The 15,020-nt window shown below is 39.1% G+C and overlaps 1 protein-coding gene across 2 annotated transcripts in view; it reads right to left on the bottom strand.

Annotated features, from left to right (window-relative positions):
• Positions 1–5,626: 5,626 nt before the first annotated feature.
• tcf3a (transcription factor 3a) overlaps positions 5,627–15,020 on the bottom strand; it is a 35,645-nt gene continuing 26,251 nt past the window's right edge. Inside the window, exons 16-20 of one of the 2 annotated variants that reach the window (XM_042497196.1) lie at positions 14,457–14,568; positions 14,175–14,307; positions 10,189–10,424; positions 8,363–8,494; positions 5,627–8,245 (exon numbers count right to left, since the gene is read on the bottom strand). In XM_042497196.1, coding sequence (XP_042353130.1) covers positions 8,370–8,494; positions 10,189–10,424; positions 14,175–14,307; positions 14,457–14,568 — 606 coding nt within the window. In that variant the 3' untranslated portion in view covers positions 5,627–8,245; positions 8,363–8,369. Of the gene's footprint in view, positions 8,246–8,362; positions 8,495–10,188; positions 10,425–12,907; positions 13,147–14,174; positions 14,308–14,456; positions 14,569–15,020 lie in introns of both variants that reach the window. The other variant, XM_042497195.1, reaches the window with a different exon arrangement.

The raw sequence follows: 15,020 nt of genomic DNA, 5'->3' as shown, positions 1-15,020 counted from the left end.
GGGGCTTAAAAAAAGGCACCAAAATGGAGCGTTTCAGACAGAGGGGGAATAAAGATGTATTTAGACTGACAGTATGAGAAAAATACTGTTTTTGACATTAGAGCATGTTAACATGTTCTGGTAGAAACCCAAAATACAAGTATGAAGCTGGCAATGAACATGTTATGGGACCTGTAATACACAGACTGTGTGTGTTGAGATTTTTTTAAGGGTTTGTTTTTATTACAGATGTCTGTGTATGCTTTTTTTTTTATTATGATGAACTGTAAACTTCAGGAATAAATCAGCAATAAGAGGCTTAAATCTGGATTATTAATTACTGTCCCTCAGTGATGTGACTCAGTGTTAAGTCTAAGCAAACCGTATCCATCCTCCACTGATGGGCTGCATTCATTCTGGATACAAATACACTTAAACTTGACACTGGATCAGTCAAAGTGAAATAATTATACACAACCGCAATATAGGACACATCTCATACTTTACTTCTTCTCTTCAAAACAATGACAGTATGACACGAAGGACAGATTTGATCATTTGTGAATCAGGTTTGACCCACAGCAGACTGATGATTAGAATAAATACCTGACCCCCCAAAACCAAAGTCCATTTATCATATGCGTTTCCATGTTCCTCCGATCCATGTCTGAGGAATGTTGAAATGACAAACTCCAGTGCATTTCAGAGGATGTTAACGGTGACAGTTCAATGTTGACTGAGCTGCAGGATGAAGACGACAGCTTCCAGCGGCCTGACGCACAAGCTCCGGGCTGCAGCAGTTCTTGTTCATCATTTAAGTCTTTGTGTAAGAAACAGCAGCGACCTGGCTGGAGGAAAACAACCTCATTAGTCTGAACAGAAGAAATGCGATTTTGCTGCGACAGACTAATCAAATCTGGACGGAAAGTCAGCAAGTTCAGCAGGAAAAAATGTTGTTAAGGGGACACATTAGTATTTTTGTTTTTTTATTTTGAAAGCTCTATATAAAAATCACTCACTGTCAAACGCTGTTTACAGACTTTGAGATTTCTGGGTTAAATAACTGTTAGTTTTGAAAATTTCTAAGCATAATAACTAGGCTGCAGAGTGGCAGAAGGTTTTCCTGTCTTATCAGAAGCCGCCACATGGGCTTAAAATAGGCCAGTGGCCTGGATTCTGGTCTCCCGACACCTCTACCTGGCTACTGTCTCTGAATTTCATCTCCTCAGACCTGACAGTTTCCTGCACCCTGCTGATGTGAAGCTTCTCTGAAATGTGTTTCCTCCACTAACATCAGGCTTCACCAAAGTTATGGTGTTGACCAGGTGATGAGATGCCCCTCTTGTTTTTACCACAAAATGCACTTCATATATAAGTACTGAGTCAGAGCAGAGTTACTACTGATGAAGTGAAGTATCATATGCACAGATCAAGATGTCTCCAGATGCGGAGACTAAAGCTAGGTTTATGCTCACCGTCGTGTTATGACGACGGCGGCGCATGTAGACGCAGCAGCCAGTAGCTCCTTGAATCCTTGCTACTTTTTTTGCTATATTTTTCTAGCCCCTTCTACTGAAGCACAATTTTTCTACAATAGAGAAGCACGTGTCAACATCAGGAAAAGTTGTTTGAGGTTTGGACCGAATGCAGCAGACTGCGAGAGAATCTTCCCCAGCAGCTTATGCGGAGTAGCCAGAGAGAAACGAAACCGAAAGCGCCGGACGAAGCGAGGGAGGAGAGTCGGCATCATGGCGAGGCTGACCCGACTTTGACCGAGAGCTGGAGGATACATATCTTGTACCAAAATATAAATGCCTAAGGATTTGGGAAGGACAGTAATTCTATTTTTAAGTGCTTTAAAAACAGGAGAACTTAAAAATGTACACAACTTAATATTTTGCCAACAAGGTCAAATCGTTTACAGGATATGCGACATTTCAACCTTTATTTAAATATGATACAATTTGTTGTCCAGGAATATTTGATATGAGATATTATTTTGCAGGCATTAAATAGTTACATACTTGGTCTGTGGCATTTTGCCAGTAACACTCGTTGACTTTGTGCTTCTTACAGAATATACTGTCTATACGCCTCCTGGCATTATGGAGAAAACTCCAACAAGAAACACATTGGTAATAAACACCTCTGTGTGTGTGCTCTTTTCTTCCATGTCATCTCTAGAGAGCTGTGCCATGTCGTCTCGCCAAGGGTCTTTTCTTTCTTTCTTCTTTTACATTTTCTTTCATCACTATATTATGTGTAGTTTAACTGTAAAAACTGTTGGACAATTTCCCTAATTGGAACATGTGACACTTTGTTTTTTCATAACAGTTCAGGTGTAATTAAAAGCAGGAAACATGCAGAGCATGCACAAGTTTACAACTTTTTAGGACTCTCAGGTTGTCAACTAGCAAAACAACTTAGAAGCTATAACAGCAAGAAATAATAACACTGACTGTTCACTGAAATACATCGAGTAAGTCACAATGCAACGATATTCTGACATGCGTTTTTAGATAACCATGTATTTATATCAGATGGAGGCATAAGCTGATGTTAGATTGTGGCTACACAAGGAAGGCTTTTTTAAACTTTATATATTGACCCTTTGTTTACTTTTCTTGATTACGTGACTATTGATTTTGTTTATTATCCTTATTGAAGTGAGATTCCTTATAAGCCCCTAGAGGTTTCTTTGTCATCCTTGAAGTTGTGTTTCTATCATTTTGTTTTGTGCGAATAAATCTAAACAGGGAAAACCTTCACCCAGCGCTGCCTGTGGTCTCTGTGTGGATGTTTGTCTCTAATTCCATTATTCGGACAGCTACTGTGAGATCACCGTTCTTTGGTGAGATTTTCCAACGTTTTTCAATGCCCAGAGCGTAAAATCGAAAAAGACTCAACATGGACTATCTCTACATAGTGTAATAATTACAACTTCTAATGCTGCAGATAGACTGGTGTGTACCCTTTTGAATCACACACAATTAATCAACAAAGAGTGTTATAACAAAAGGTCTAAAAAAAACTAACTAATATAAACAGCATGTTCAAACAGGATACACCAATTTGCAAACACTTCTAAATGTATTTTCTTTGCAATTACCTGGTTTTGTTTTGTCTAGATTAAACAGCTAGAGAGCATTTTTCATGAACAAAACAACACAAAATATAAAAAATGTGAGTCGAAATAGTTTTAGAAACCAGTCTACGGCCAGTTTACATGTAAACGCACAACAGCAGTATCAGGTTTCTGACTTTAAAAGATACAGCAGCTGCAGAAATAACAACACTGAAAAAATGTGATACTGTTTCAACTTTTCTAATTCATCACATGATGCTACACGTCTTCTCCTTTTCACCATTCTCTGACACTCACCTGAGCGCCACTACTCGTCCCTCTTGAATTTGCCGCTGATGTAGGGGACATAATCCAAAATCAATCGCCAGTCTGTGAAATGAACGAGAGCTACGCCTCCAGCTGTGCCCCACACAGCCAGAGTCGGGATCCTGTGGAGTAGACAACATCCGAAGATTTACCAATTTAACTTCCATTTAAGGAGGACACGACCTTGATGAAAATGATTTAATTCAGTGAAGGCAAATATAGATTTTTAGAACAAACACTGAAGTAAACGTGACACGCCTATGACCAGGTACGCATTGGAACAATTTGTTGAGTAATGCACACACACAATTTGTAACTTTACTTTTGTTGTGTTTCTTATGTAGAAATATTGATGCATTTACTGGCTGAAGCTTCACAATTACAAATTTAAATAGTCGCTTGCTTTTTCTCCCATTTCACATCAGTTAAGAGTTTCTTTTACAAAGTCAAGATTTAAGTACATAGATTTGACCTGATACCTGACTTTGTAGACTAAATGATTCAAGGAGTAATTATCTTTCTGACTAATCTATAACCAAAACAACAGCCCCAGCCCTTCAGGTGAGACCACTGAATCAGCTGGCTTGTTGGTCAACTTTAATGTTTACAAACTGGGTAATAAAGATTCACATTTTTGCAGTGGTGAAAAAGTATGAAGATCCTTTACTGAAGTAGGAGCACTCATACCACACAGTAAAAATACTCTGCTACAAGTAAAAGGAAAAATACACACCAGAACTCAAACTTTCTAAAATCAAAATTACTGATTTATTTAAATAAAAACAACCTTTCCATACGTTATGGAATACATCATATATTTATCCATTTATTTATAAAGACTTAACTGTTTATCAAAATAGTTGGCAATTATTTTTGATATCAATCAACGGATTGATTAATCAACTAAACACTAATTTCTTTTATAGCAAAACATCATATTTCAAAAACTGTTCGAATGATTTTTTTTTGCAAAAATCTTAATCTGTAAAATAACTAAAACTGTCAGATGAACGTCGTGAAGAAAAAAGTACTCTTTTTATTATACATTTTCCTCTAAAATGTGGTGGGGCAAAGGCGTAAAGTGACATAAAGGAAAACATTCAAGTATAAGTACCTGAAAGTTTTAATTAAGGACAGTACTTGAATAAATATACTTAGCTACATCCCACTACTACATTTTTGCAATATTAAAAAAAAAACAACAACAACAGCGATTGAGGAAAAAGCCAATATTGACGTTATTTCTTGCTTGATAATGGTCGTTTTAGTTATATTTAGTGAGTTTAGCAGACAGGCAGCTGAAGTCAGCATGTCCCCAAAGCAATGACCTCGGCTAAGCTAACCGCTAATGTTAAATGAGGACACATCGCGTCTCTGTCAACCGAAAAAATACTTATTTACGCCTTTTACCATCTATACGGTATGAAAGAAACACCTTACCATGATTTGGCGATAGCCGCATACTTCTGACCGATCAGTTTACCGATCATTTTCGCTAAAGTCTGTCCTCTTAACGCAGGACGCGCCGCTTTCACAGCTAAGAAGAACTTCCGGTTTTGGTTTGCGCAAGTGCGTGGGGTACTTCCGGTAACTACAAAAATAAAAGTCCATAACAAAAGATGGAGAAAACGGAACAGGAAGTTGTAGCATTATTAGGGACTGTTCTTTATTTATCCGAGGGAAGGATTTGTTGGGGTGTGACTTTGTTGTTTTTTTTGTTTCTTTAACCCTACCTGAAGCTATAAATATTTTTATAGTGTGACTGGTGCGTAAATGAAAGATCCTCCCTCCACCATGAATTATTTGTCAGTTTAAAAGACGTACTCACTGATGTTTGAAAGTTAAAAGTTAAAAGCTGAGGAATAAACCCTGAAGCTGAAAAAAAGTCTTATTTTTCACTATTGTTGTGCATGCTAGTTGGTTAGTACAAACAATTTATTTTTGGGCACATTTTAAACAAGACATAGAAAATAAGTGATTCTGAAGAAATTTTAGTTTTTAACATCATATTTGGTTGTTATTTCTCTGATGGAAGCGCTCAACACACATGCTGTGTCCATGGACCGCTGGAAATATGAAAATTCAATGATAATTTCTGTTTTTACTGCTTCTGGTTCTGATAAATGGTATAATTTGGGCAATTGAAAATGTAGTCCACTTAGTGCTTAAGTGCTTACCTGGCTGCATTGCAGGAAGGAAACTACAATTATGTGATTTTTGATTTATGGGTTTAAAAAAAGACATCGGAAAATTGTGTTTTTGTTATTAAAAATGGCACATTTATTGCTACATTACTGTTATATACACAACAGTTCTCTATATCTACTTTATATATAAAAAATAGGAAACTGGAGGCACTTTGAGGACATAGCCTACATAGATGTTGTCCCCAAACATGAGTGAAGACAGAGAGATTTGTAGCAGGTCATCTGTTGTGGAGGACAAGGGTCTGTTAACAAAAAAATTATCAGGTGCATGTTTTGATCCACAGAAAATCCTCAGATACTGCCGAAAAAAAATCTTTCATGTAAAGAAATAAAAAGTACAAGTCTTCAGTAGAGATTTTCATATCACAACAACACCACATTTTCTGCAGGAAAATTAGTTGAAAAATAATGCTCGGGTCTAGTCCGTGGGGCAAGATTTGTGACAAAAATGACAGGTAGAAAACCAAATACTGTTACATATCACTATCAGCTTACAATGATGAAGCTGACGCATCATACAGCTGTACATACATATCAATGCACATGCCAGTCAAGGACAAAATTATACTTAACAAAATCAGTACATAAAAGATGAAACATTTGAAGTAGTTTTCAGCGTCAAAGTTGAAGACCGAGTTATTAGTCATCTTACATTTAACGACACACTGAAGCAGTCGGCGTCAGTGAAAGCAATTCTTCATTTAGATGTTCTGAGACACTGTCAGATGAAGTATATATGTTTTTATACATCTGTATTATAAAAAGGTACAACCTATAAATCCTCGAATGCAACGTCATCCACCATGTAGCAGAGAAGTATTCAGGCACTGGTGAGTAACCATTATCAAAACTCCCAAAGTCAGGAAAATGACTAAGGCCACCCTATTTTGATTCATTTTATGCTTCATATCACAATGAAACAGTGAATTATGTTGCAGATTGTGCAGACCACCCCTACTGCCCCTTCCTCAAACTAATCAACAAGCTCACCAGAGGAGCTGGACATCAGGGAGAGGAGAGGGGGGTGCGCTGAAGAAAAATAGTTTCATTTAAGAGAAAACTGTCGTGAACACCAAAACAATCCAATTACAACTGGCCTGACAGGTTTGTGTTGAAACATGCATTTTTTTTGTTGTTTTTTTTTCTTAAAAAAGAGAGCATTATCACAACATGTGATGTTAGAGCCAGATAAGTTTGTCATTTCTAACATTTCTAAGCACCTGGCACAAAAGGAAAAAAAAAAAACAAAAAACAAAACACCTCACTTTGTTCCTGGAATCTAAATCGAGTTACATTTAAACAATGTAAACAAAAAAAATAATGAAAAGCATTCCAAATGATAAAAACAAAACTCATACAACTATCTTACAAAGTAAAAAATAAAACAATAATAAAAACAATGATGAATCATTCTACAAAAAAAGGAAGATCCTTACAACAGGCTTTGCAATTGTTCAAAAGGGGAAAAGAAAAAACACAAAATGCTCAACACACAGCAACAACCCAAAAAAAGTCCGTCAATGGCGAGTAAATTCTCTACAGGGCAGCAGGAACACTCATGATCCCTTTCAATACTCAATTATTTCTGTCTTCTGGCAAAATGTGATACAGTTTGCTCCGAGACTTCAGTTTAGTGAGTTCACTGTGCTGTAACAGAGTCTTCAGGTGTGATTGGACAGGGGCAGGCTGAGACTGATGTGTGACTGATGTTTGCGCTCGAGTCCAACCAGTTGGGATGTGCACGTTTGATTCGTAATCACTGTGGTTCCTGGATTTGTGTCGAGTCTTTGCTCGCGTTCGTGTCAGTGGAGGGTCTCTCTCCGACGGTCTCTTCGTTGCACTTGCATGGCAGTGACCATAACAGATGTACAAGACTTACGAGATAAGACTCCACGGTTAAAAATAAACAAAAAAAAAAAAAAAAAAAAAAAACACCACATGGGTGAGTTAGAGACTGTGGCACCTTTTCAGCCAAAGCAAGAAATTAAAAAAAAAAAAAAAAAAAAACATCCAGAAACACCAGCATACAAAAAAAAAGGAATCAGCTCTATGATTGCTCTGATGTCTCCAAACCTGCCTCTGTAATTCAGTCATCACATGAGAAGATAATCATGATGGCTATTTTTTCTTAAACACCATGCATCAGGCCTCCTTTCTGGCACGTTTTACCGGGTTTTGTTCAATCAATCATAAGATAGAAACCTGGTTGTCCCTCTTTGCCTGTGAAGAATGTAAGACCTGCTTTTCAGATGGGAATGCCAATATTCATCCAACAATACAAATCCTAACTCTGCTCACAAGCAGTTGATCCAAAAAGTTTGATTTGATCCAAACAAGTTTTGCTCCCAACATGTAAAAGCAATTTTTTTTCTCCAAAATGTCTTACAAAAACATGATCATAAGAACGTCCTTATGTCCAAATTCCACTGTCTCCAAACCGGTGTCCTCGGTTCAAAGTGTTGTCGTGTTAAGATTAATACATTTCCCCTCTTTCTGCGAGAGTGTGCTTGTTACTTTTGTATTCATCGTCAGGAATGTGGCCACCTGCTTTGTCAGTAATGAGGTGTGTGTGCGTGTGTGCTTTCCGAGAGTTGATTAACACACACTGAGATGCATGACAATGATAGATTAAGGCCACGTGTTCTAAGGGCTGTACAATCAACAGGAACTGGAAGAGAAAAGAGAAAAATGAATGAATATCTTCACAAAATGAAAACAAGCTATTGTTTAATATCTATAATCTGCAGGTACAACAAACTCCAGTGTGCAAACTGTGCAGACTGACCTGAGAGTTACATATGTCCGTCTCCTCCGAGGCCAGGGTGACCCCCACCCAGCTGCATCTGGGGGTCCACGCCTGCAACTTTTTCCTCCTCTCTCCTCTTGAGGCAGGCAGCCTTTGGGTTCAAATTACGCTCTTTGAAAAAAAAAAAGAAAAAAAAAAAAAGGACCAACACACAGATTAGGAAACAGTACAGGAATTCTTGAGATTATCTCATCATGCTTCACCCTCAGAGCTCTTGAAAAGGTTCAGTGTACAGGATTTAGGGGGAATTAATAATACGTAGTATAATAAGTATGTTTTCTTTGGAGTATATTAACTAAATGAGAATCATGTTTGCACTACCCTGTGGTCTGGACACACGACGCTGATGTTTAAAGAACTAGCAACTACAAAGACAACTGTGTGCAGCCTCGCGTCCCCTGTGTCTCAGCCAAAAAGTTGCATGTAAACACGCCGCAAAGATTCCAACCGACAATCAACCAGCATTTATATTCTGCGCCTGCGTGAGAAGAAATAATTCTCCACACCAACAGACGTTTGTCTGTAATCGTCATTTAAAAAGGGAAACTGGGCGACCGTGTTAATGCTAGTTAGTCAGTTAGCACATAAACACAATCCAGTGTTGAAAGAACAAAGCATGTTTACTGTGCGTCTGAACAAAAAGACAAACCACAAGGACATGTTTCTGCTAAAGAGCGCAATGGCTAAGGAAAAACGACTTGATATAACAAGTTTGTTTTTGACCTCGCTCCCGCTTTACTTTAGCTTTTTGTTTACTTTCAGATTCAGCATGCTAACTCTGCTGAAAAAAAGCCGAGGTGCACAGTGCAGGGCACATACCGGTGGCCCAAAGTCGGCTTGGTGTGTCAGGGCCTTCAGAATGAGTCGTTTACATCTACATGAGGAGCGGAGAGTCAACAGAGATCACCATGTAGCACTGCCATGTTTCTACAGTAGCCCAGAAAGGACAAATCAAACACTGGTTTTAAATGGGACATTTCCCTTTTTTGCGTCGGCCACAAAAGCTGGCAGCCCCTCTGTGTCAAGAGCGTCGGAAGAACACTGATTTTTTAAATGTGAAACCGCTTTATTTAGTGATTTCACAAGTTTGCTTCATCACGTCCGTTTGTTTTGGAGAGGAAGAGACCTCTGTGCATAATTCAGCTCCCAGTAAAAACCTCCTAAACGTCTGGATCTTAAGTTATTAAAGAAAAAAGCATTAGCAGGTGCTGTGCTAGCGGTCTGTCTCTCATGAACACAGTTGGAGAAACACGGATTTGCAACGAGAAACTGTATTATTCAGTGTTTTTGCCAATATCAACCGGGTCCACTTCTTCTGGGGAGAAAGAGACTCTGAGGATAATTTGTCTCCACGTAAAAACAATCAACACTGAAGGAACTTTAACCAGAGTTTCCAGCTGGTTGCAATCTGTACTCCGCACTGCTAGATGCCACAAAATCCCCCTAAATCTTACACGCTGCTCCTTTAAGACATTAAAGCGGGGTTTCTGAACATACAAAAGGTCAACGACAGACAGGAAAAACAGAAGAGGGAAAAGGAAAGACAGGAAATGGAGAAGTACGATGAGAATTGCAGGTGTTTGGCAGAAAAGCAGGGATATACTTCCTCAAACATTCTCCCTTTCTTCTCCGTATATCAAAGTGATGTGAGAAAAAAGCAAAGAGAGTGAATGCTTCACAGTAAGTGAGAACGAAATTAAAGAAGAGATTTTCCTACAGATGAGCAGCTGGCAACTTGTGCAGCTCTGATAAGAGATGGTTGGTTGGTTGATGTGGATCAGACCTTCCCGTTTTGGCTGACCTACCTCGCACCTGCTTCTCCAGGCCCATTATGACCTGGACAGCCTGCTGCAGGATGATAAGCTTGGTCTGGGCCTTGTCGCTCTGCAGGTGGACCTGACACATCCTGCCCAGCTCTCTGAAGGCTTCGTTAATGTCGCGCACGCGTACCCTCTCCCTAGCGTTGTTAGCATGGCGGCGCTCACGCTCCCTCTGCTCCTTCTCCTCGGCAGTCAGGTTCTCATCGGTCACTGAGACAATGCTGCAGCCAGGAGGAGAAGTGGGGGTTGGAGGGGCTGGTTAACAAACCCAAATCACAACCCTTGCTGAACCTGGGCTTCACGTTCTCACTTAAACTGCACTCATACTCTTTTAAACGTATAAAACTGCTTTTAACTTAATATTTTATCACTGAAAAATCCTTCTTCTGATACTGGGAAATTTAGTTTTTTTAGTCTATGTATGATGCTAAGTTCAAGCTTTTTACCCAAGATGACACCAGTGAAATGGCTGAAGAAGATCCCAGTGGAGTGGGGCTGTGCTGCAGGAGAGTGAGTGGTGCGGCGGGAATTGTTTTTTTTTTTTTTTAAATAAAATACATCTTTAAGTTAACAGATGTATTCTCAAGAACTTTAAATGTTGTGGGCTGAGCACGCGCGACACTTAATGATATCAAGTCAGGAACAAATATTCTGGAGATCAAGATACAACGTGAGCGACCAGGTCTGATTAATCTGCAGTCGAACCAACCAACAATGATTTCTTTTGGTCATTGGGGTCCAGGATGGAAGTCTAGGGGATATGGTGACTGTCCAGCAGAATGAGAGAAGTTATGAAGAGAAGGAGAGAAAGGGAGAGAGAGGAAGCAAAACCCTCTGCCAACACAGAAAAAGCCACAGAGAAAAAAAAAAAAAAAAAAGCCAAGAGTAGAGACTGAGGGCATCGTGTTAAATACATCAGCAGCAGGAGATGTATTTATCTGAATGTGAGGAAGAGGAGGTCACTGTTGATATCTGTAAAAAGAAAATGACAGAGGGCGGGGGAGTGAGTGGAAAAATGGAAAGGTTTGTCTCAAAAGACAAGGTGGCAAAAAATGAAAGGGTTAATGCTTGAAAGGCTGGGACATGCGGCACAGAAACACTGCAACAAAGCTGACGAAAGGTTAATACACGTGACAACCCTGCTTTCATGGTCCCTGGGGTGCCAGGGAAAAGACTATGAAAGAAAGGTTTTTTTTTTAAAAAAAAAAAAAAAGACATCATAATGCTGAAATAACCTTGAAATTAAAATGACTTTGTGGTTTACTAAAAGCTTAATGAAGGAAAAAGCAAATGAGCGCACAAAAAGATGTGTTAATACAAAGGGCGAGGCAAAGACATGTAAGCATTTTCACAGTGGAAACAGACGGCCAATTATTAGACGGGGCAACACATAGTGCATCAGAACAAGTAGCAGTCCTGTATGTGTTACCAGAGGACGAAAACCTTAGAAGATGAACTGGAGAATGGGCGTGTCTTAAAAAACAGTCACACAGCTTCATTTCCTTCTGCCATGTCCTCAATTTGTGGATCATTTTTGGGGTGGACGAGTGTTGGCTGGTAATAAGTGGCATAATGGCCCACATTTATGTAATGAGCAAACAACAGAAAACAGACGCGAAGCGCGGCATTCACCAGTGTGGAAGTGAGCCGAGGCCACGATCAAATCTCATGTCAGGTCTGAACTTGTGTACGCAAGCTGGAGTCAGTGTGGACTTTGTGGTACAGCGAGGTAAATCCATGAGACCATATTTTGACTGGCATCTTTGCAGCCACGTAGCAATCACTTAAACTGCACAGTAAATGTGAAAAAATATTAGATTTCCACGCTCTCCATCACAGCTCGCAGTTGTCTTCATTTATCTGAAACCTTTTTTTTTAAATATATATTTTCTAAAATACTGACGAGCCAAAGCATGTTTATATCGTTAAACAAAAAAACATGATTTAATTATTTAAATACTAGTAGCCAAGGCGATTACAGTTTTCCTGTGTCTGGCTTGGATACAGATGGTGTGTGAGTGTCTCCCCTGCCAACTGTTATTCCCGAAACTCAAGCAGACCTGATACACGCAGCCATGAGCTTTTCGCTCTGGGTCAATAATAACTTTTTATATGACTATTATAACAATATCAATATTATAAAATATAGGCAAACATAATTAATACGTGCAGCCTATGGGCTGATAAATATCATGAATAAATAAATTAAATACTTTAATTGTGTGTTTTCCTGTCCTCCTCTGATGCCACTTTTTAGGTTGCCAAATAGAACAAACCTATTTAAACTGGACGTCTCTTGCAACACGACTCTCCCCGTCTCAACGCTCGAGGCGAGGCCTCTAAATCAACAATATCTTGGGAAAGGATATTTAAATGACAATTGTTTATTATCAGCCACATTTATCGAAGAACGAAAATTTCTACGCTGTTATTGGCAAGATGCGACAGTTTCATGAATCACATTCTAACACTTTCATGAGACGATTTCTGTGCTCGGATCTGCGCTGGTTTGTACGTTGGATTGATAAATGAGGGCCAATCTGTTTAACACCACAAGTGGAGCCAAAGGAATTAACATTTTAACATGATTTTAAATGATGAGCAGCAGGACATGTCAGGAGCTGGGAAGTGAAGCCGTGTGGGAGTTTTATTTTGTAGAGAGGCCCTTCCCCTCCTCTTCCTTCCTCCCTGGACACCCACTGACCTCGAACTTGCTGCTCCAGGTTGAGTATAACGTTAACGGCCTGTTGCAGCACAATCAATTTGGTCTGCGGTTTCTCGTGGCTCAGATGGAGCTGACACATGCGGCCCAGCTCCTTAAAAGCCTCGTTGATGTCCCGCACACGTAGCCGCTCACGGGTGTTGTTTGCCATCCTCCTCACTTTCTCCCGCTCAGCCTTAATCTCCACTGGTAGATCTTCGTCATCCACCTCATCATCCAGACTAGCAGAGAGCCAATGGCAGGTGAGGAGGAAATGAAACAACAGTTTGGGTACAGTTCACTGAAAATAACTTCCCAATAATGGTGTATAGTACATTTCTCTAATAATGTCCACCGACACCATATGGAAAGGGATAAAATGCTCAACTCAATGACAATTACAAACACTGCTACAAAGGTGGGTCACATTAGGAATATTCAGGAGTGGAATCAGGAGCTAAACGTTTCCATCACATCTAAAGAACCATGAAGATAAAGTAAATGACAAAAAAAGTTAACAGCTTTGTGTGAGATGCAATGTCTGAACTACAGCACAGTCCGGGAGCTATATGTTGTATGTGGCTGTGGTTGAAATGCCGGTAAAGAATCAAGAAAAATATTCCAAATGGAAATTCACAGCATCAACAATGAAGAACAGCAGCTAAGCTGAAACTGGATGAAAAACAACAGCGTGTAAGATAATGTGATCAACAACTGCAGCAGTGTTTACAATTGTGATTTTATTACATCCAAGATTAAGTGATGATCTTGTAACTTTTCACTCTGTGTCTTCCAACCATTGGCTATTAACTTGTCTTTTGTCTGTGTTTGCTTTCTAGTTTAGGGCCTTTTCTGTTCATTAAGCTTTGTATCTGACAGATTTTACAGATTAACTTTGTGCTGAGTTTTTATACACAAATTATCATTTTAGGGGTTAATATTCTTTTTATCCTCCATTTCCACTTTTACTAGGTAAATGACATCGCCAACTACCTACGCATCCTCTTTTACAAATGACTTTTTTTATAATCCAATTAAAGCAGATATAGAAAAAAGTAAAGCACAACTAAAGTAATTTCAATATTAATTGCCTGTTTTGAGATTAATATACTAGTCTATTGTTGAAATAAATATGAAATTAATTAGAATAAAATTTAGGAAAGACTATTTTCTGATACATTTTATATTTAAACCACAGCAGAATTATATGCCATTATGTCTCATGCAATGACAGATGAGTATACATGTGTGAGAAGAAGGTTTTATATACCTTGTTCGAAGGCGGGTTTTAATGTCTTTTTTCTCATCCTCTGACCTGTCGGTGACGGAGCAGTTTTCATCATCCTCCTTATCCTCCCGTTTGATTTCAGGACCAGCTGAGCGATTTAGGCTACTGGACAGGCCTGAACAGAAAATTCAAACACAAAGATGCTGAATAATATACATACAGAAAAAAAGAAAATTATTCAACATCGTATGGTGGCAAAGTGTTACCAACCGTCCTGAAAAAGAATATTAAACAGAGGGGTGGAGAACAAACAGGAAGTCTTACCGGTGAAACCTTCGGGCTGAGAGCCTGGCTGCACAGATGCGGGGCCGTGGTGTCCGTGCATTAGTCCTCCACTAGAGGGCAGACCTGCAGAGTCCTCATGGTGACCAGACACCTTCAGGACAACAATTTAACAGTTTCAGTGATCTTGTAAGAATTCTGTAGCATAACACAGGGTTCGTACAGACAGGCGTTTTCAGATTCAGTCAGATTCAAGGACTTTCAATAAACTTTTCAAGCACTCGTTTTTATTTTTAAGGCTGATACTATTTTCTTCACAACCATCTGTTGCAAAAAAACATTCGTAAAGGGAGCAAACATGCTACCAGGGCATTAAAAAAGTTTATTATTATTTAACTGCTGCTTATTTACTGCCAAATTACAGCTCAACACTTGCGATAACAGCTGATGCTGCTTTGGTTTTCAGGCTAGCAAAACATCCTGGTGCTGACCATTTAATGGTGTTAACCATCAATTGGCGCTCATACGACAGTAGTTAATTATGGCAACCACTGCTGTTCTTTGCTTTCTAAACAATTATTTAATACATTTTATGAAATCATTTAT

This window comes from Plectropomus leopardus, chromosome 12 (genome assembly GCF_008729295.1).
Source record: "Plectropomus leopardus isolate mb chromosome 12, YSFRI_Pleo_2.0, whole genome shotgun sequence".
In the NCBI taxonomy this organism is placed as follows: domain Eukaryota; kingdom Metazoa; phylum Chordata; class Actinopteri; order Perciformes; family Serranidae; genus Plectropomus; species Plectropomus leopardus.
Note: the sequence above shows the minus strand (reverse complement) of the source record. Positions and strands in the feature narration are given on the sequence as shown.